The sequence below is a fragment of the Phalangium opilio genome, unplaced genomic scaffold, assembly GCF_054372755.1.
Source record: "Phalangium opilio isolate 3A_F unplaced genomic scaffold, DU_Popi_V2 ptg000003l_1, whole genome shotgun sequence".
NCBI lineage: Eukaryota > Metazoa > Arthropoda > Arachnida > Opiliones > Phalangiidae > Phalangium > Phalangium opilio.
In genome coordinates, this window is record NW_028324145.1 from 6072172 (window position 1) to 6094127 (window position 21956).

Sequence of the window (21956 nt, forward strand, 5' to 3'; positions counted from 1 at the left end):
TTAACTAGAGAAAAAATTGGTCAGAAAGCCCCTTTAACTAGAGAAAAAATTGGTCAGAAAGCCCCTTTAACTAGAGAAAAAATTGGTCAGACAGCCCCTTTAACTAGGCAAAAAATTGGTCAGACAGCCCCTTTAACTAGGCAAAAAATTGGTCAGACAGCCCCTTTAACTAGACAAAAAATTGGTCAGACAGCCCCTTTAACTAGGCAAAAAATTGGTCAGACAACCCCTTTAACTAGAGGGGAAAATTGGTCAGAAAGCCCCTTTAACTAGAGAAATCCTAAATTTGTGATTACTTTGTTATTTTTATAAAAGAATGTACTCTAAAACTAACCAAATGACCCACGCACTTTCGGTTTCCTAACATGTTAAAATACATGTTAGGAATTCGGTATTTGTATTTTATATAACATAAAATAAATCTAAATCTAGAGGGTATATAGAGGCGCTTTATTATCGCGGTTCGAGTCTAGCAGAATCTCGCATTCTTGGAATATTTCAAATCCCCCCCCCCCCCTCAATCCTCCGGCACGTTTTCCCGAACTGCTTCCGCATTCTTAGCAAGGAGGAATAATCTTTACTAGGAGTAGAAGATTGTTTTCAACTAAAAACCTTCCAAATTTGGCTGTTAGACCGTCTGTAATGAATTTGAGTGTCAGTCACTTGTCATTGTTTTGACAAAACGCGGTTTGAAACAAATTTTGGTAATTTTAATCTCTTGCACTTATTATTGAATTAAAGGGGTGGTGTCAGAACGCAATTTAAACATCCAAACTGATCAAGGGCCCGTGATTTACGTCATCCTTACATGTGTGAACGACTGAACGAGTCCATAATATCAATTTTGAATTTACCGGGTGACGTGTTAGCGCCACTTGTCAGAAAATACGTGGCATTTAAATTGTTGTCTGCTAGTAAAGGGAAGTGCCGCGATTGAAGCTATTGAGAATACTGTCTTACCTTCACTTGATTGATATTTAAATTGTATTATATAATTAGTAGTAATTAACTAATAGGTAAGGGTTATTTCCTTGTTATACAAATAGCCCTTGTAAGATAGACTCGAGTGTGGTGGATCCAATTCACCACCAAGGCTTGTGATATTAGAATTGTTGCAAACCTCCTCCTGATATTGGTCCTTAATAATTTTTGATTATGTTTTCGTTTATTTCTCAGTTAAATCCTTAAACTATGGCTACATCAGTGCGGCAGAAGCAAATATTTGCATTGAAAAGGATGCTTAACTTTAATTCTGTTCCATCAAAAGCTAGTAACTTGGAGCCTGTCTGGAAAATTCTCATATACGATCGCAATGGACAAGACATTATCTCCCCATTATTATCAGTCAAAGAGCTTAGAGAATTGGGTGTTACTCTACATTTACTAGTCCATTCGGACCGTGAACCTATTCCCGATGTTCCTGTTATTTATTTTGTATCAGCTACTCTGGAAAACATAACTAGAATAACTCAAGATTTCCGTACACACTTGTACGATAGTTATTATTTGAATTTCATTTCCCCCATATCCAGACAAAAGTTGGAAGATTTAGCTAGTGCCGCTTTACAAGCTCAGTGTGTTGGAAGTATAGGAAAGGTGTTTGATCAATACCTCAACTTTATATCGCTAGAAGATGATCTATTTGTCCTTAAACACCAAGACAAGGACTCTATCTCTTACTACGCCATAAATAGAGCTGAAGTTAAAGACACTGAGATGGAAAGCATTATGGATAGTATTGTAGATAGTTTATTCTCCGTGTTCGTCACTTTGGGAACTGTCCCTATTATCAGATGTCCCAGAGGAAATGCGGCGGAGATGGTAGCGGAGAAACTTGACAAGAAGATTAAAGAAAATTTAAGAGATTCCAGAAACAACTTTTTTGTATCAGATCCATCAATTGGTAGTACTTTTGGAATGCAGCGCCCCTTACTGGTCATTCTGGATCGAAATATGGATATTGCTACTCCTTTACATCACACTTGGACTTATCAAGCTTTAGCCCATGATGTTTTAGACCTTCAGCTTAATCGGATCAACATTGAGGAAACTGAAAAAAGCAGCCATGCTGGAGCTAAGAGTCGCAGAAAAGTCAAAACTTATGATGTTAACAATACGGATAGTTTCTGGCAGGAACAAAAGGGGAATCCATTCCCAATTGTGGCTACAGCAGTTCAAGAAAAACTGGAATCTTACAGAGCCAAAGAGAGCGAAGTTAAAAGACTTAAAGCAGCGATGGGTATTGAAGGAGAAGCCTCCGATGAAGCTTTGGGATTTGTTTCTGATAATACGGCAAAATTAACATCTGCTATTAGTTCTTTGCCAGAACTTTTAGAGACTAAGAGGCTGATTGATATGCATATGACCATTGCCACATCAATCCTCGAACACATTAAAACCAGAAAGTTGGACAGATACTTTGAGATTGAAGAGAAAGTTTTCAATAAAGCAGCCATAGATAAATCTCTGATGGATATGATTACTGATCCTGAAGCTGGAACACCCGAAGATAAAATCCGGCTCTTTTTGATTCATTTTATTTGTGGTCAAAACATGTCTGATGTAGAGTTTGACCAATATTCCACCGCTTTAAAAGATGCTGGTTGTGATCTCAATCCTGTTCTTTACATTAAAAGATGGAAAGCTCTTTGTAAACTCTCAGCTTCCGCTTCAAACCAGTACGCCGGAGGAGGAACAAAAACCATAGGAATGTTCACCAAGTTGATGTCCACTAGTTCCCAACTGTTCATGGAAGGTGTCAAGAATTTGAGTGTCAAAAAACACAATCTCCCTTTCACCAAAATCACCGATGCTCTCATGGATTTGAAATCTACCCAAGAAACTGACAATTATAGATATTTTGACCCCAAAATGATCAGGTCCAGTGATAATATGGCTAACAGAGGCAACACTCAGTTCCATGAAGCGGTGGTTTTTGTTGTAGGAGGGGGTAATTACATAGAGTATCAGAATTTGGTTGAATATTCAAAATTGAAAGAAGGAACCAAGAAAATCATCTATGGTTGCACGGAGTTAATGAATTCCTACCAGTTTTTGAAACATTTGTCTAATTTGGGTGAAGAAATTCATTAATTAAGGAGTTCTGTAAGGACACTAGCTTTGTAAACAAAAATTACACAAATTTGTCTATTTTCTGTGGGAATTTTCACATATGAAAAACCACATAATTTATGTATAAATCATTATTTTATTTGCTTGAAATTGGAAATTGTTAATATTCTTTATCGATTAAAATAATTAAAATAAAGTTGGGAAAATACATTGTAACTCGCTTTGAAACGTTAGTGAATACGCGCCGAGGATTGAGAGGTAAAGTAGCAAGCAGCGCCTCTAGCGGATTGAATTGAAAACTCTTGGCGGGAAATTCGCGAATGTTAGATTGGCAATTTAAAGATGGGGAGCGCTACAATTGTAAAATACGTCGGATTTTTAGCATTAGAAGGTTTACAAAATTATTTTAGGGATTCTACTCTTCGAATAGTCTAAAATCTAATAAAAAAATGAACATATTTTTAACATAAAGAGATACTAGTAAACCCAACGAAATACCGTAGTCACTGGAGAGTGTACAAGGAAAACTTCTGTAACCAAGCAAGTTTATGATATTACCATCTATGTAAATGTTTATGTTGTGAGTTAATTAAATTAACTAGCAAGTGCTTCTAGACAGACACATTTTTGAGGTTAACTGTACTATACCTGTACATTTAATTTGGGAATTTGGGTGCTGGGATTAGATAAGATAGTCTAAAAAGTTACTTTTTCTCTTTAAGCGCGTTAATCCATTCATTTACTTTAACGCAATGAATTCTAGAATTTCGAAAACTGTTAAAATTTCACCCTTTCTGGGAAATTTCAGTAATAATTCCTACAACTAACTACACAACAACCCTATGGCTTCATTTAAAGACGCGGTCATTTTCCCGCCAATTTGTTCTTCTAAAATCCGCTAGGTGGCGCACGCGGCGACTCGCTCGGCGCGTATTCATTAGTATGGGTTTGCCCATCTTGTTTTGGAGTTACAACGTCACGTGATTGACGTTTTGAAAGTCTTGCGCATAGAGATACAAGAGGAACAGTTGAATTTTCAGCTTTGATTCGGGTTCAATGGAAGCGCCCCTTCGCGTGTGTGATAGGGTGAGTTGCTTGTAACGCCATCTACATGCGGCGAGGTAAACTAAAATATTACTAACCCCATGTTAACACTCGAAGTTAAGCAGCTTCGAGCGCGGTCAGTACTTGGGAGGGAGACAACGCGGGTTCGAATCCCGCCGGGGACGTTTTATATTTAATTAATTTTTATTAATTTCCGTATTAATTAATGGAAGGAAAAGTGTTTGTAAAATAAAGAGATGTTTATTAACAGAGAATTAAAACATTTGCAAGATGAAACATTACGGTATTTATTTTTTGTTCAAATTGAATAGCTCCTTCGCTCGCCGATAGGGGCGCCACGTATCAAAAACCCTATCACACACGCGAAGGGGTGGGATGGAAATTTTCATAACAGAATGTCGCGAGACCCCCCTCGCAATAGTTTGTCTAGGTTCTTAGTAGTGTTCTAATGTCTATGGTCTTGCGTGATTTTTGTTCTATTTATTTATCAAGTTATGGAAGCTGCTGATTCTTTGGAGCAATTAGGAGTAGGAATCGTGAAAGACGAAGATTTTGTTGTTATAAAATACGGAGAAAATCGAAGATTAGTCCAAATTCAAGCCGGAAAGTAAGTGTTTATATTTTCGTGACCAAGGCCTAGCGTAATGTCAAAACCAGCATGGGAAGTTCAAATTTGAGAATCCCACTTATTGTAGGTCGGCCTTTATTGCCAAAGAAAAGGTTCTTATTGATGAAGCTATTGGTAAACCTTTTGGATCCATATTTGAATTAAACGAGAAGAAATTGACATACATTGAATCGCAAAATGCTGAGAGCTTAAAGTTGAAACCTCAGATTGGTTAGTCATGTTAAGTTTTTGAGTTCCTCAAGACCGTTGCCCACATTTTCAAACTTGTTTTACCATCTCAGAGGTTGAACCTGTAAATGCTCAAGACAATCGTTCCCTTGTTGACGATGGAAAATCCCAAAAATTATCCAAGGATGAAATTGAAAAACTGAAATCTACCGGACTTGATAGTACTGTACGCTATCCAATTTTGGTTTTAAACCATTTGGTTCATGTATGAGATTCAATTTTCAGGAAATTGTCAAAACTATTGTAGAGAATAGCGCGACATTCAAAGAGAAAACTGTTTTTTCTCAAGAAAAGTACATTAAGAAGAAGCAATTAAAATACAATAAAGTTATCACAATATTACATCCAACGATTAGACTCTTATCAGAAATGTACTTTGACTATAGCCCTTCAAAAATACGGTAAACGTGGAAACATTATTTGATTTTAAAGCAACTTAAAACTAAATTATGGTTTCAGTTACATGAGGATAGATTCTTTATCACAAATGTTGAGTTACGGTAATGTGGTCAATGGTAGAAACTATATCGTTGTAGATGATTGTTTAGGGCTGTTAGTTGCTGCAGTTTTAAACCGAATTAGTGAAGAGGGACATGTAATTCAAGTTTATCCTGGACAAGGACCCGTAGGGTTAGAATTAACAACTTCATTTCTATTCTAAACCTAAATGAAGCTAAAAATGTTACGTTTAAATTTAGATCATATAGAGAAGCAATACACGCTTTAAATATATCAAAGGAGAAATTGAAAAAGACTCTACATGGAATTCCATTTGGGAAAGCTTTAGATGTATTAACAGTCCCTCGGGACATTGAAGCTGATAATCAGTCCGAAGTTAAAATGGAAAGTAGTACAGGAAATGACCAGGAGTTCGGTCATGAGGATGATGATGAACAGATGTCATGTAAAGAGGAAGTGATGAAAGTGGAAGAAGAAACTGAAGAAACTTCCTCCAGTGAATCTCCAAGGACAAATAAAAGGAAAAATAATTATTCTAGCAAAACTCTTGCTGAATTGCACTTGAAAAAGGTATAATTATGAAATTGCTGTTCTGTGACCTGTGTTTTCGAAGTAAATTTGAATTTTCCTTTAGGAGGAAAGAAATAAACGGAAGGAGGAAAGATTAGTGGAAACCAAAATAGCTGTTGAAATATTAGAAAAAGAGAAAATAGATGGGTATGATACTTTTTTTTAAGGTGCAGGGTACAATGGTTCATACAAACCTGGAAAACCAGGGGAATAAATAGTTGATAAAAAAAGTCAAGGAAAACTCAGGGAAATTAAGAATTTTGTAGTAAAATTCAGGGTAATTTGTGAGGTTTGAGTGAGTTAGCTCTGAAGGGGTTGCTTCAACTATGAAAAACCACTCCAATTGTTATTACTCCATGTATGGGAAAAACCTGGAAAACTCGGGGGAATATATGGGGTAAAAACCTGGAAAACTCAGGGAAATATATGGGGAAAAAACCTGGAAAACTCAGGGAAATATATGGGGAAAAACCTGGAAAACTAAGGGAAATATATGGGGAAAAAACCTGGAAAACTAAGAGAAATATATGGGGAAAAAACCTGGAAAACTAAGGGAAATATATGGGGGATAAAACCTGGAAATATATGGGGAAAAAACCTGGGAAATATATGGGGGAAAAAACCTGGGAAATATATGGGGAAAAAACCTGGGAAATATATGGGGGAAAAACCTGGGAAATATATGGGGAAAACCCAGAAATGTATGGTAAAAGCTTGGAAAACTCAGGGAAATCAGGTTTCCAAAAGTTGTATGAACCCTGACTGGTGTTTTTATTGCATATTTTAATTTAATTAATATTGTTTCAGACTCCTAATAACGTGTAATCATCATCCTTCATCAGTACTATTGCCATTAATGCCATTTTTAGGCCTTTCACGGCCATTTGTAGTTCACTCTATGTATTTACAATCCCTGGTTGATTGTTACAAGAAGTTAAAGGAATCTGAAGAAGCAATTTTTCTTAATATTACAGAAAGTTGGATGAGAAGTTATCAGGTTAACCATTAATTTATAATTAAATTTAACAAAGCATCAAGATTTAGGATTTAATTAATAAAATAATTGGGGTTTTTTTTTTCTTAACACAGGTTTTAACTGATAGAACACATCCATTTGTAAATATGAGCAATAGCGGTGGTTATTTATTAACTGGGATTAAAGTTGCCAAACCGAGTTAACATTGTTAAAACTCCTAAAATTTATTCAAATTGAATGAATTTTCCAATGAAATTAAAGCATTTTCAATAAAAAGACTGACTAAATCTTTATTTATTTATTGTTTGAATTTAATTAGATGCTAGGCCTATCTCTTGTTCCGTTTCATTATCATTCACTTGATTTTGTTTTTCAAACTCTTTTAGCGTAATTTCAACTAATTTTGTTTCTATTTCAATTAATTCTTGTTCCAATTTTTCTATGCCTTCTTTTTTAATTTTTAATTGTTGTACGGCCAATATTACTCTTTCATTTGTCGCTATGGCTGGGTACTCTGCTCCAGATGCAAAAGCAACTTCGGCAGTTGCATTAGCTAAATTTGTAACTGAAGTCATTTGAAGTTCCAAGTTCTAAAAACGAAAAAACTATAAATTACTACCCATAATTATTTATAAGAAAAAAAAGTATCCCAACTTGCCGCCGTTTTTCTCTTATAATCATCCAATTCGGATTTAATTGCAATTATTTTCTCCCAAACTTGATCTTCTAGGAACTTGTTACCAATAAATGATTGTCTTTCAATGTGTAGATATAATAATTCTTCCAATTTATTGCCATATTCATTGTACGCGTCTATTAAGGCGCAAGTTATTTTGTCTAATAATGTAGTGAAGCTATCTACTACTTGAATTGTTGATTGTTTTATTAGGAAATCATGGGTTAATTTTTCCTCATTTGTTAGGTTTTCTGATGAAGTTGATTGGCAAATTGCAGTTATCAGTGATACTTTGAAACATTTAGGTATTAAATTTGTAGGTTGATTAAATCTAAATGATGAAAACTTTATTTTACGTAACGCGTGGTATTGTTTTACCACGTGGCTGAAAAATTTCAAATTTCGCGTGAACATTTTTATTCCGCGCTAGAACCATATACAAGTCAATAGATCCGATCCCTTTTGGCTAGATTCCATGGCATTAGAACCGAACTGAACCGACCTTTGCCGGTTTTCTTCCCCTTCTCCTTTTCCCTTAACATTGAGTTTCGGTTGACCTCTGGCGAAGTGTAAAGTCGAACTTTCCATTTAAAATATCATTTTAAGAAGACTACAAGCTACTTTGTAAGTTAAATTTATTTATTAATCTTGTAATTAAGATTAAAGTTTTGTGGAATTTGCCGTTGTAAGTTTAAATAAATTCCTTAAGAGATTGTTGAGAGGCTTTTTTTTTAAATTGAAATTGTAAGCCTTGGTCAATAGTTAACCATTTTAATTGGTTCACCTTCCGTATTAAATTGATATAATTATGTTAAATTAGATCAAATGAGCGCTGGAAGTGAAGTAGCGCCCAAAGGGCGTCGTATGATTTTTCCCTACACCTGGTCAGCCAGAATTGCCCAGTTTCCTTACCAATTGTACTGGAGACATTGGATGTATAGGTATCTTGTTTTTGGAATGATTGGCTCTTACCCAGTCTGGTTATGGATTAACTCCAAAGGTTAGCGTCTAGTTTAAAACTCTTATTTTGGCTTAAAAATATAAAATTAACCATGGTATTGCCTGGTTTAGTTAACTCCCCAGCTGCTAAAGCTGCTCATGCTGAACGTTTAAGGAAAGAAGGTAATAGTAGTTTTAAACAGTTTAGTATGAAATTATTTTGACCCTTTTTTTTTGTGGTACAGCTGAAGCTGAACATCATCATTAATGTCTTCAAGCTGCTGTGTAAAATTAGACGTTTAATAGGCCTCCAAATTTGGAATTCCAAACTATTAATTAATTAATTAATAAATAAATATGTAATAACTTAAACAAGGGGGAGTGTTTTATTTTATCTTTGAAACTAACAATACCCATGACCCTCTTACAATATTTAATTTGTTATTAAATAAACTTTATTAGGAATCATAAGGGTACAAATAATCTATAAGGCTTAATCTTTCTTCATTCCCACCAATCTTTCACTAACTCTCCATAATGACTCGGCCATCTCTGCATCTAAGGCTTGGGGAGCTGGTTTCTCTACATGACAGTCCCTGAAATAATTTTCCAATTATTGATTTTAATCTGTTTCTATAAATTAGAATAACCTTCACCCCTAACCTGTAATAAAGGCCAGATTCCGTTTCTAATCCAGGCTCCAAAACACAATACAAAGTTGTTTGAGCTCCTTGTTTCGGTGTTTTGAAAAAGGCCAATCCAAATAGGTAAAATCCCCAGCTAACCATGGGGGTCAAATATCTTCCCAATTCAGTTTGAACTGCTCCAGGGTGCAAGGTATAAACTGTCACTCCACTGCCTATAGAAGAAGCCAAATGACCTTGAACTTTGCTAAGCCTTAAATTGTCTATTAACCCTAGGCCTAAAATACCTTCTAATCTCTTGGCCAATTCTTTTGTGAAAAGAATATTAGCCAGTTTGCTCTGCATATAGGCTTTGAAAGAGTTGTATTCTCGACGATCGTAGTTCAGGTCATAGGGGTCAATTTTACCACCTGTAATGATTCTTGGGCTTACAACAATGGTTATGGTGGCTCTGTGAGCCAAGGCCTAATATTAGTTAAGCCTACTTATGTGAGCCATAGAGGAAACGTTGATAATTCGGGCTGGTGCTGATTCTTTTATTCTATCCAAAAGAAGATTGGTTAAAAGAAAATGACCCAAGTGGTTAGTACCTATTTGCATCTCAAAACCATCTTGGGTTTTTGTTTTTGGCATGGCAGCTACGCCTGTTGGTTCAAAGGTCAAGTGTCAAAAAAATTTAAAGATGTCGTTGGTCGTTGGTAGTCCTAATTTTCACCTGCGTTGTTTATTAGGTAATCTATCCTAGGTTCGGTATCCAAAATTTCTTTGGCCACTTTACGAACTGATTCTAATGAAGCCAAATCCAATGAGATCAGTCGTACCCTGTCTTCGGGAACACTGGCAAGCTCCAGAATACTTTTTCTGGCTTTTTCCCCTTTGATTATGTCGCGACAAGCAATTATAATTTTACCACCTATCAGGGAAAAACGTTGTCTTTTAACAATGGGGAAGGTTGAAAACTTGTCGAACAGTTACCTCTCTTGGCCAGTTCCAAAGCTGTTTCATAGCCAATTCCAGTGTTTCCTCCAGTAATGACCACTGATTTTCCATCTATTCGAGTTTGGGAGTGGCACACACCCCCAGCTAACCATTTCTTGAACCATAGCAGTCCAAAGCCAGCTGTTAAAAACAGGACCACAGGATATACCATGGCGTTTAGGTACTCATACATGGTTGTTTTTGTGGAAGATATTTAATAATTCTAAGGGGTTTTCAAGCCTATATTTTTTTTTATTAGAAATATGACACCCTAATCTTAAAGGGATGGGAGGGAGGTACTTTTTATTGTCTTATCTGATATCAGTTTACAAAACTAGTTTTAAGTTCTATAACGCGAAAAAGGACTATTTAATGCTTGTATTCACTACCTGAAATTCCTACAGCCGTATACAATTTAAGCTGATTGTTAGAACCCTTCACTAACATTTCTTTTAATTGCTGCATATGTAGTTAAAAACTTTATACCAATATATTTAAATCAAGTTTGTATCCCCTACGGCAAGGCAAACGCCACGCCATTATATAATAAATCCCGTCGCTAATCTAATATAAAAAAGATAGGTGCATAGTAGTTGACAAAGGTTTTTCACTTTTCAGACATAGTCGTTTCTATAGCTGATAATAGAATCAAATAGAGCGTAGCTTCCCATTTGCAATAGACTTATATTGAAACGTCAATAGAATTATATGGAGCGCAGCTTTGCCACTGCTCAACACTTATGTTGATAATTGGAACATTCGCACTATTTCACGGATCGATATAAATTCTCATACACCACAAAAGTGTGAAAGTAAAACTGTTAGTTTATGGAACTTTTTACAGTAAAAAAAATTAAGCAACAACCCTAAATTTAGCGATAATTTTCGAACAATTTATTTTTATTAAATTTGTGACATTCCATTCTAAGGAAAAACACCCGATTGTTTTAAGAAGTTTTATTTCTTATTAATAACAACTACGTGCTAAAATTTGACGAAGTTGAGATAAACATCCTTTGAAATCTCTGTTAAAATATTTCGACAGAAATTCAAGGAGTTTGTTCGAACTTAAATTTACATTATATAAAATAATGTATACATAGGAGGGTCTGCCTTATTAGGTAAGCCTTTTGACCAAACATGGGAAAAATAGTTTCGGCGGAGATTTAAATATAAAACCAGACGTGGATGCTGGAATTATCCTTTGACACTTTTGCATAAATAGTTTTATGGGTATCGTATGTTGTAGCAGACATTTCTGATCATTAGTGACCCCATTTGACCCCGATTATAATTAATTATTTGCTCTAATTATATTTTGAAAGTGGAACTACTTTACTCCTACCCGCGCAGTGACGTAGAGAGCGCGTGGGAAGTCGTGTGGGATGCCACCGGAGGCGGGACAACTACCAACTTTAGGATGGAAAATGCCATACTTTTCTACTGTTTATTTGTTTTACTCTATAGAGTGACATCCGGTTCCGTAGATTTCTTTACGTATATTTAATTAGTAGGATTAAATCCACCTTCCCGAAGATTTTATAGTAGTTTTCATAGTATTTGGTTGTATGGTAACGCAAATTAGGGGCTAAATTAATTCTAGATCGAGTCGGGCGCTGTAAGCACTTTAACGTTCGGCTTTTGGTGCGTGAGGAGCAAAAAGCTGGCGATTCAGTTCGAACGAAAATAATGGGGAATTCGTGTCGGACGAAGGGAACCGTCTCAAGAAACGAACTTATTATTTAACGACAATTTTAATTATACTAGGGGAGGTATATTTTTTAAATTAAATCATGGATGATTCTTATCACGCATCGGATTTCGACAAGTACACTTTGCACTCGCTCGACGGGAACCCTAAAGTGAAACACGAGTTAAGCCTTGGCAATAATAATAATTTTTGCGGAGCCGGAACAGTGCTGGGCAAAATTCGGGAAATTTTCTTTTCGGTAACTCGAGTTCTATAGAGCGGGATATGGTTTCGCGATGGTACTAGCCCTCAGTTTCTACGAGCGGAGCAAAGAGAAAATTTATTTTACCCTCCCGCTCGCACCGTTCTTAACTCAGCTAGCTAGGTTTCTCGTTCTCTCCTTTGTGAGAAAACCGGTTATCGTTAGCGTAATGCACGTTCCCCCTAAGAGAGACTGGTAGAGCGAACCCCTCGAGAGTCCGCTCTCTCAGAACTCAATTTTTTTTCGCTATGTCAACTGGAGCTTACTGCACAGATGAGAGAAGGTGGCCTTCCGTTTCATATGAGTTAAACCTCTTGTATATCATATGAACAAACTTCTAGCGTGCTGCAATGTCAGTTTGACATCGCTTAATTCGTCCTCTAGCCACTAGGATTTTTAATTAATTCCAATGAAAGATTTTAACTTTCATGTTTTGTTTTATGCTTAAAATTATCAAATAAACTCTAGAAATTTTATTACTAAATTAAAGAAATTAACTATTAATTTCTTAAATGAGTTACTAAGAGCGGTAAGCTCCGACAGGGGGAACCGCTAGAGCAGCAATGAATATTATTACAAAAATTCTTGTAAAGGGCTAGTGGCACATGATGTTCCCATTTCTAAATCCTAATTTGGGAAACTGGTTAATTATTATACTCCTATTCAAATGCAAATCTTATAATTATTTTTGAAAGAAGCATTTTTGAGGTAAGTTATAATCTTATTTTTATATTTAGCAGTTTCATAAGCTTATAAAAACGATTTTTGTTTGACAATAAGTACATATTTTTAAATAATTTATTTTTAAGTTAGATTGTAATTGTTTTAATATTAAGCTAATAATATTAATTTCGCGAAATTTTATATGAACTTACAATAAGTTTTTTATCAAAATAATAATAATATTTTATATTAAGGTAACCTAGTTTAAATTTAATAAGTTCCCATTTATATTTTAAGCGTATTTAAAGCAGTTTTATATTAATATTGTCGTTGCGGATTTCATCCTCAAAAATAGGCTTATACATCTCCACTCGAATACCTGGGTTTAACTCTGCATAAATTGAGTCAAATAAAATTAGTTGTTGATGCAAAACCAAAATGTAGGTATAAGTAAACATATAATCAGAAGTATATCATACTTCTATTATCCCCTTCTGATATAATTAGGTACTTATCGTATTAAGTTTATAAAAAAAATTATTATTGAATTCATAATTAACGAGTTTTAAATTAATATATTTTTAATTTTAAGCACATAATTTCATAGTTAAAAGTTTTTATCAACGGTTGTTTTGATAAGAATGGAATTTCAATTTATCTAAATGCGTAAACAATAACAATATTGAGTGCCATTTCGTGATAAAATTACAAGAAACGAACAAGTGATTTTATAAAAAATGGTTATTTATTTATTGAAGAAAAAGGTTGTACAATATAAAAAAGGCAAGGTGCATTATTGGTTCAAAATAATATTATTTATTTATTCATTGATTCAAAACAATTGCCCAAATAAAATATTACTATAATATAACGTTGTAAAGTATAAAAATAGGCTTATAAAATAAGGTGTATTTCCATTGGTGGAATGATAATAACTTTTGCTTCCGCGCCACGCTGGAGGTGCAATATAATTAAATATTTCACTCTCAAGAGGATATTTAAATCACCAGCCCAAGAGCAAGACATTCAATGTATGACGCGCTTTAATCGCGGTATAAATCACGTGAGGTGTCGCTTCTAATTAGCTACACAATATTATTAATATTTTTTATTGAAACAATTTTTGTATATCTAAAATGAGAGTTGGGCTTCAGTAGTCAACTTTTGAGACTCCTTTACGGCAATCTTTTGCTAAGTTTAATTGATGAAAAAAACCAAAAAAAAAAAACATTATGGCGCGAGGAAACAAGACATTTTCAGTGATCGAAGGGTTCAAGGAGAGGATCGGTGAGACTGATAAGGAAGTACATAGTTTACAGCCTAGGAGGATTCATACCATTTACACAGGGAGGACAGGCTTCAGGTGTTACTCAAAGAGGCCTGACTCACTGGGTGAGTCTAAAGTCAGGCCTCCTTGTGTAAATGGTATGAATCCTCCTAGGCTGTAAACTATGTATTAGTAGAGAAGAAAGTGGCCACGACCTTGGGGTATACGAGTGGTTATAAAAAACTGGGGGTGGAATGTAAAATTTTGGAAAAAGAAGAATAAGATATAAGATAAAGAGTGTTGAAAAAGTGCAAACGCGAATTCCTTAAATTTAATTTTTGTTAATTCTCATTCTATAGAGAATCCCTTTTTATTTTTAATTTTTTTTTATATTTTAAATTCCATGAAACTATCCTTTATGTACTTTCCCTTTTCAATTCATGTAAAGAGCGAGCTAGAGAGCGCGCAGGAACAAGATTCCCCAAACCCTGTCAGTAGCCTATTCATGATAACCAAGCCCAGGACGAGAGGTAAACAACCCCGAAAACTTTCCATAAAGAAGTCGCCTAGCGACCTGGCGACCAAATCCTCCGCCTTTATACCTGGGAAACCACCAAAAAACCCAATACGACCCTCGAACGTATTGAATAGCTACTATGAAAGAACCAAAGAGAGTATACTCTCTTTGAAAGAACTCTCCTCAGAACGCTTCCAACGGTCCAACCTCTAAACCGCGCGCTCAAATAGCTCTAGCCTCTCTCAATCCTTTATATTTTTACTCGCTATAATTCTTCACTTTAAGCAAAGAGGGTACTGTCTACCCTCTTTGCTTTAAGTTTCTTTTTACGTTTTCATTGGAATTAGTATTTATTTTAGTAAGCAGTTATATCCCAATACCATCGCGATTTGTTTCAGTCCGGATCACGATGACCACAGCTCTCAATAAAGAAGCTTCCTCCAAAAGGACCACTAGGTTTAATTTTAATTGCACCCAACTACCCAATTAGTTGAGATTGAACCTACACCTCCGTTTTAAAGACAAAAGGGAGAGATGGTCCTGAGACTTCGAATGAGAAAGTTACCTTCGAGTTGGCTCCTGAGAATTAAAAGGAAAAGAAGAACGAAGGTCCACGAGGACAAGCTGAAAAAGTTCCCCCAGATCATTCTCGAGCTTGGTTCATCGCAAAGCAAGAAAGTGCGGGAGAACTGTTTCGACCATGAAAACGTAACGTACCTTTATCATTATTTGTAATGAAGTCTTTCAACTTGTTCAATAGACGTTTCATTGTAAATAAAATTGACCCTATAATGTAAATAAAATTGACCCTAAAATGTAAATAAAATTGACCCTAAAATGTAAATATTGACCCTTCAGTTATAAAATCTAAAAAGGCATGGCAACTCATCGTTAAATCAAAACGCGTAAAATCAGAAACAATCCTTATGAATATCAATAAATTAAAATTAATAATATGAATAATCATAATTAAATCCCCTAGACAATAAACGATCCATAAAAAATTTAAAAATTAGTTAATTAACCCTAGAAGATATAGATGTGTGTCTCGCAACCCCCCACCCATTTCCTAGGCACGCGACGCGAGTAGTCCCAGGCAGGGCCGGAAATAAGAAAAATTTCTTATAGGACATGTGTCCAGTGCCCCCCTGTTTGACTGGAAAATTTATAGGACAATTGTCCACTGGAGTGTGCAAAAATAGTGTCGCATCATCATAGTCAAGCTATCAAAACTTGGGAAAATTTATTGGTCAAACTGTCCAGTGACCCCCTTAGTTTTTGAAAAAATTATGGGACATTTTAAAATTTTATTGGACAATGTCCAGTGTCCTGTGCTTATTTCCGGCCCTGGTCCCAGGTCAAACAGGCGTTTTATAGGACTGGAGGCACCAAAGGTAAGGTCGCCCGTCCCTATGAGCTTTACTCAGTTAATGACGCGTTTTTAGAGGAAGTTTAGTCTAGATTTTTTGCTCTTTCATTGGAATATTACAGCGACCTTACCTTTGGTGCCTCCAGCCCTATAAAACGCCTGTTTGGCCTGGGACTACTCGCGCCGCGTGCCTAGGAAATGGGTGGGGGTTGCGAGACACACATCTATATCTTCTAGGGTTAATTAACTAATTTTTAAATTTTTTATGGATCGTTTATTGTCTAGGGGATCTAATTATGATTATTTATATTATTAATTTTAATTTATTGATATTCATAAGGATTGTTTCTGATTTTACGTGTTTTGATTTAACGATGAGTTGCCATGCCTTTTTAGATTTTATAACTGAAGGGTCAATATTTACATTTTAGGGTCAATTTTATTTACATTTTAGGGTCAATTTTATTTACATTATAGGGTCAATTTTATTTACAATGAAACGTCTATTGAACAAGTTGAAAGACTTCATTACAAATAATGATAAAGGTACGTTACGTTTTCATGGTCGAAACAGTTCTCCCGCACTTTCTTGCTTTGCGATGAACCAAGCTCGAGAATGATCTGGGGGAACTTTTTCAGCTTGTCCTCGTGGACCTTCGTTCTTCTTTTCCTTTTAATTCTCAGGAGCCAACTCGAAGGTGACTTTCTCATTCGAAGTCTCAGGACCATCTCTCCCTTTTGTCTTTAAAACGGAGGTGTAGGTTCAATCTAAACTAATGGGGTAGTTGGGTGCAAATAGAGTTTAAGCATCCCCTAAACGCGTACGTGTAGCTACCTTCCACAGTGCATTAGACCAATGCATTGTCAAAGGTGGCTACACGTACGCGTATAGGGGATGCTTAAACTCATTAAAATTAAACCTAGTGGTCCTTTTGGAGGAAGCTTCTTTATTTGAGAGCTGTGGTCATCGTGATCCGGACTTAAACAAATCGCGATGGTATTGGGATATAACTGCTTACTAAAATAAATACTAATTCCTTTGAGTAACACCTGAAGCCTGTCCTCCCGGTGTAAATGGTATGAATCCTCCTAGGCTGTAAACTATGTACTTCCTTATCAGTGCCACCGATCCTCTCCTTGAACCCTCCGATCACTAAAAATGTCCTGTTTTCTCGCGCCATACTGTTCTTTTTTGTTTTTTTTTTCAAGTCCGACTCACTGTCGCCAATATCGCGCACCTTTCTTCTCTTTTCTTTAAGTTCGACTCTCTAGCGCCAACATCCAATTATCTTTACCCTTTGTCCCTTTTACTTTTTTGTATTACTACTTCATAGACCAATACGAATATTACCTACAGAGAAACAAACTTCCAGGGGCACGCCTAGATACTGGATAATTTCCCTGTCGCCACAAGACAACACTAGAGGCAGCCCAAGCTCACTGCATCTGAGAGACTAGCCAACTCGGTCATGCCTCTAGCGGTGTCTCCTCACATGATTGAAGTGTTATATTTTAAAAATAGAAGTTAAGGTAGGACTAACTAAAGGTAGATGCGCGTCGTGCTATTGTTAGGTTTGGTAAAAGGGTTTATAAATAAAAGGAGGTCCAGTACAGAGAATTCCTTGGCCAAAAAACAACCAGCCGGAGGCCCCAAGAAGTCAGAACCACTCTGAATTTAAATATTTTATTATTTGCTTTACAGAAGCAACTATTTTGTTTATATTTTTCTATTTCCAACTAGCTAAATAGTTTATTTTTAATTTTGACGCTACAAGCTTAAAATTTGCTGCTGATGCCGACTAAATTTAGTTTTAACAAGGACATCACTGCCAAGTTCAGCTTAAGACTTAAGTAATCGTTTTTAGTTTTTCTTTTTCCAGTTTCCTCATCATGAACTGGTTCTGGAATCACCAAATGATGGGATTCTTCCAATTCGTTTTAAGGCTATTCTAAGCCTTGTGTAAATACTTTCATTTATTTCATATCAAATTCCCCTTTATTCAAATTAAAATAAAATAAAATTAGTCCAATAAAAGCGAAAAACACCCCCCCCTTTTTTTGTTGAATAATCTAAGACCCCAAAACTGCACCCTCATGGACAAAATGGTTAAAAAGAAAAAAAGAAAAACAGGTATGCGTCATGGGTTTTCAACCAAATTTTCCGTGGCTCAGGGCAAAATTTACCCCTCTTTTTTGTATGCACTAAGACCACCCCTAAGAAAAATTTGTAAAACCGAAGCTAGAGAGTGGCGGAGGTAAAAGAAGCTCCTTATCTCACCCTTTCAATCACAAAAAAAACTGTACAAAAGGACTGGTTTTCGAAAGAAAATCATTGGCACTCTCTCTCTCCTGACTCGAAAGGGAAGGGTCATCCCCCCAAAAAAAATAAAGGAAAATTTAAAAACTTAAAAGATCTTGCGGAAATAATGTCATTCCACCTAAACTAAAGGAAAAAATAGATAGAACAAGGCGACCCAAGGGCTCGTAATAGTAGCCACATCGTACCGTAGTTAACAGGCGTACACAAAAAATTTGAGTGAATAGCCCCTCGTTTAACTGTTGTAAAATTATTACTTAAATTTTTTTACTTCTGTTATAATTACAATAGTGTGACACGAACGGAAAATGTGAGTGAATACCCCCACGATGCGCATCCTTTAACAGTGGTAAAACGTTATACCGGAAAACACCCATTAAAATAAGTACTGAAGATCAGAGTGAATAGCCCCTCGATGCCCTAAAAAATTATAACCCTTAATCCTTTACTTACGTTATAATTGTAATATCTGATGTCCCAAGCTAGCACCTTAAACTCTTCTCGATTTTTGGAGAAATAAACGTAACTTCCAATAATAAACAGCGCCTTAAAACCATTCTAAATATAACGTCGGTATATACTTCCTTTGGCTTTTTAAATATTCCCTTCGATTTCTTTGAATTTCGAAATAGGGGGAACGGGATAAAAAGCGTGAAACCCTTATTGTCGACGGGTGACAGGAATTTTAAAGGGAGTATTAAACCTCCAATTTAAATTAAGGCAATACCATAGTCCTCTCTCTCGCTTAAAATATATCGAGCAAACGTAAAACACAATTCACAATGCTTAACTTTGCTAGTACAAATAAATCCAATGCTTAAACTAACAATTATAATTCCCTTCCTTTTAAAATACACGAACGAATAATATCACCTCACCCCAATTCTCTCCCATTCACTCTCCCTTCAATGACGACCAAAAAGTTTTATACTGTCTAAGGCAGTTCTCTTTCACGACGCCCCCACCACCACCACCAACAGGGCAGGTCAAACTAAGACCCACATCGTAGATGTTCATCATACGATGTGCCTAAAAACAAGTAGTCAGCTTTTTCAGTCGGGCGATCTACTAAAACTTAGTCTCTCCCAGAGTAAAATAAATATAAAATCGGCGATAATAAAAAATATCGGATTTTTCTAGCGAATTAAAAATATCAAAAATAAAATAAACAAAAAACTGCTGGGTATCTTCACCTTGCGAATTTGATACTCGGAATATAATTATAGTTTAAAGAATTACGCCGCCACGTCAGGCTTAAAACTAAATTATATTCCTATATATTGTTCTACCCTCATCTGGAAAGAATGTGTAGGCCTAAATTATTGTCTAACCTCAATCAGTTTAAAACCAGTTGGGACTATGGTCCTCGAAAATTACAAACATTTAAAATAAGTTACTCCTTAGCCTTTCCTATAAATATTGCCTAAAATATTCATGTTAATAAGAAAAAATTATTCATGGAACTGGCAAAACATTATTTTTTACCGTTTGCAATCTTGGACATGGCGTAGCTACGAATAAAACGCAATTTGTAGTTCCAAGGCCTTCAAATACTATGGAAGATAGAAATTAATAGTTTTTGGGGACAGAAATTGTACCTGTAGGTCTACTTAAAGCCTGACTTTGATTCGCCATTTTGAAACTCGGTAATTTTTCTAAAAACACTACTTTCCAAAACATAGTAAAATTATTTCGCGCAAAATTAAAAATATGTAATAAAAATAATTAAAATACGCAATAAAATGAAATGTATAGTGAAATGAACCTATTTAAATATGAAATGTCACCAAAAACTTTTATAATTTCAACTAATAGAATAAAAAAAAAACAAATCGTTTTATTTCATTTTTTGCTAAACCCTGAAATATCCCAACCCTTTAATAACCAATTTGTAAAGCCTAAAGAACTTTAACCTCTCGTAAAGGTAGGCTCACCTCTCTCCTCCCTGGTAAAGGGAATGATTTGGTAAGAAATAGAACCATAAAGCTTCCCTCGACCTGTTTTTCGATGTTATCAACTTATCATTAAATAAATCGCAATGCTTATGGAGAAGCCTGGGAAGGTGAAAGAGGTGACTAAACGTGGGAAATAGCAAAACCCAAACCGTCACTGGCACACTCTCCACTATCTCTCAGACTTTCTAGCCCTCTCATTGGCCCTTAAAAACCGTTTTCAAGTCGTCTTGAAAACTTACAAATAATGCCCTATATACTCGGGTTACCCGTAAAATCAATTGTAAACCCGAGTGCTCTCCTTTGTAATACCAAATACCAATAATCCTAAAATTTGTAGGAAGAACAATACGTATTATTGTGTAATATTGAGGAGTACTGGTCGGACGCAACACAATTTAGTTTAAACAAAGGCAGAGCGTTGTACGCAATGTCATATATATCTTAAATTTTAAATTAACTGCAAACCAGAATCAGACGGGTACAGGGTGTTCCAAAAATTGTGGTTTGGACAATTTCAAGCCGAAATCGAATATTGTTCTTTGACATTTTGCCAAAAAGACTGCCTAACAAGTAATGAGTGCAGTGTTTCAGGGATGACCCGTTAATTTAATTAGCCGACAGTACTTTGGTCCTACCACCCTTTTTGAAGCACCCTGTATATAGTTATTATAAAATGTTTTGCATTTTGTGTATTATTTTCTCTTTTCTTTTGGAAAACAAATTAAGTATTGAAAACCTGAGAAAAAGTAACCGATTAGAAAAACATCCAAACATAAAACAATGATTGAATTGAATATGAATAGCTTAATTGTGTGTTGAGGTTCATGATGCAATGTCTTTTACAGTGTTAAGGGCGCCATATGCCACCTTAGAGCAAATGAAGACTATATCAATTGATTCCAATTGCTTACGGTGATTATTATAATCTCAAACTACTTGTATCTACCCGCCGAAAGCGGTTAATTTATATTAACTTAAGTTGTTTGCCGTTCGTTACATGGATAAAGAATGCGCGTGCGTAAATTTTTTTTCACTCTATAGGAATAGGATAGGCAACTCCCTGTCTCCGACGACACCTCATTCTGTTTATACTCTGTTCCAGCTTCGGTTGTCAGCACGCGCAAACCTAGGTTTCTATATAGCGTAGCTCTGTGCGTGCTTACAAGAGACAAAAGCAATACTCATTTTCAGGATTTAAATCTCGAGGTTTTAAATCCTGAAAATAATAATCTGTCGTCGGAGCTAAGATTTAAAGGTAGAGAGTGACCTTCCATTGAGGTTTCCAGGGAAGGTATTGTATGGAATCAAAGCAATTTGTGGGCGGATTTAATGCAAAGAGTACATTCTTTTCTCTTTGATCTTGTTTGAACTAATGTTTTATAGATTAATTTTCAGCAAAGAATGGAACGATTAACAGAGAATTATGGCTATTGGCGAAATCTCTATAAAAAAACGCGTCATACATTGAATGTCTTGCTCTTGGGCTGGTGATTTAAATATCCTCTTGAGAGTGAAATATTTAATTATATTGCACCTCCAGCGTGGCGCGGAAGCAAAAGTTATTATCATTCCACCAATGGAAATACACCTTATTTTATAAGCCTATTTTTATACTTTACAACGTTATATTATAGTAATATTTTATTTGGGCAATTGTTTTGAATCAATGAATAAATAAATA

The 21956-nt window shown here is 35.5% G+C and overlaps 6 protein-coding genes and 2 long non-coding RNA genes across 9 annotated transcripts in view; 5 read left to right on the top strand and 3 right to left on the bottom strand.

The window, feature by feature from the left end:
- The first annotated feature begins 745 nt into the window (after window positions 1-745).
- On the top strand, window positions 746-3288 carry Slh (sec1 family domain containing Slh). Its single transcript, XM_089838344.1, has 2 exons — window positions 746-1016; window positions 1177-3288. Exon 2 carries the CDS (start codon window positions 1192-1194, stop codon window positions 3091-3093), a length of 1902 nt encoding a protein of 633 aa, XP_089694470.1. The 5' UTR covers window positions 746-1016; window positions 1177-1191; the 3' UTR covers window positions 3094-3288.
- An 817-nt stretch (window positions 3289-4105) lies between these two features.
- Trmt6 (tRNA methyltransferase 6 non-catalytic subunit) lies at window positions 4106-7288 on the top strand. The gene is made up of 9 exons (XM_089838371.1): window positions 4106-4744; window positions 4833-4975; window positions 5047-5159; window positions 5219-5394; window positions 5453-5623; window positions 5692-6022; window positions 6087-6169; window positions 6830-7019; window positions 7112-7288. The coding sequence occupies exons 1-9, from the start codon at window positions 4632-4634 to the stop codon at window positions 7199-7201; spliced, it is 1410 nt and encodes a 469-aa protein (XP_089694497.1). The 5' UTR covers window positions 4106-4631; the 3' UTR covers window positions 7202-7288.
- On the bottom strand, window positions 7198-8128 carry LOC149717346 (diablo IAP-binding mitochondrial protein-like). Its single transcript, XM_089838396.1, has 2 exons — window positions 7657-8128; window positions 7198-7588 (listed from the first exon to the last, which is right to left on the bottom strand). Exons 1-2 carry the CDS (start codon window positions 8086-8088, stop codon window positions 7310-7312), a joined length of 711 nt encoding a protein of 236 aa, XP_089694522.1. The 5' UTR covers window positions 8089-8128; the 3' UTR covers window positions 7198-7309.
- Window positions 8129-8137: 9 nt separating this feature from the next.
- On the top strand, window positions 8138-8988 carry roh (reduction of Rh1). The gene is made up of 4 exons (XM_089838426.1): window positions 8138-8298; window positions 8495-8674; window positions 8746-8796; window positions 8859-8988. Exons 2-4 carry the CDS (start codon window positions 8500-8502, stop codon window positions 8879-8881), a joined length of 249 nt encoding a protein of 82 aa, XP_089694552.1. The 5' UTR covers window positions 8138-8298; window positions 8495-8499; the 3' UTR covers window positions 8882-8988.
- LOC149717348 (retinol dehydrogenase 11-like) lies at window positions 8976-10840 on the bottom strand. The gene is made up of 7 exons (XM_089838385.1): window positions 10625-10840; window positions 10233-10376; window positions 9973-10170; window positions 9743-9901; window positions 9545-9667; window positions 9277-9472; window positions 8976-9209 (listed from the first exon to the last, which is right to left on the bottom strand). The coding sequence occupies exons 1-7, from the start codon at window positions 10698-10700 to the stop codon at window positions 9107-9109; spliced, it is 999 nt and encodes a 332-aa protein (XP_089694511.1). The 5' UTR covers window positions 10701-10840; the 3' UTR covers window positions 8976-9106.
- The window catches only part of bs (serum response factor blistered), a 45503-nt gene continuing 34383 nt past the window's right edge, over window positions 10837-21956 (top strand). Inside the window, exon 1 of the mRNA XM_089838358.1 lies at window positions 10837-12140. Within this exon, the coding sequence (XP_089694484.1) occupies window positions 12029-12140 (112 nt within the window). The 5' untranslated portion in view covers window positions 10837-12028. The remainder of the gene's footprint in view (window positions 12141-21956) is intronic.
- On the bottom strand, window positions 13644-16732 carry LOC149717350 (uncharacterized). The gene is made up of 2 exons (XR_016366620.1): window positions 16559-16732; window positions 13644-15420 (listed from the first exon to the last, which is right to left on the bottom strand). It is a non-coding gene; the product is annotated as an uncharacterized LOC149717350 (long non-coding RNA).
- LOC149717351 (uncharacterized) lies at window positions 14959-20157 on the top strand. Of its 2 annotated transcripts, XR_016366619.1 has the most exons (3): window positions 14959-15090; window positions 15156-15342; window positions 16481-20157. It is a non-coding gene; the product is annotated as an uncharacterized LOC149717351 (long non-coding RNA). The 2 variants fall into 2 exon arrangements; XR_016366618.1 differs by having other exon boundaries at window positions 15156-20157.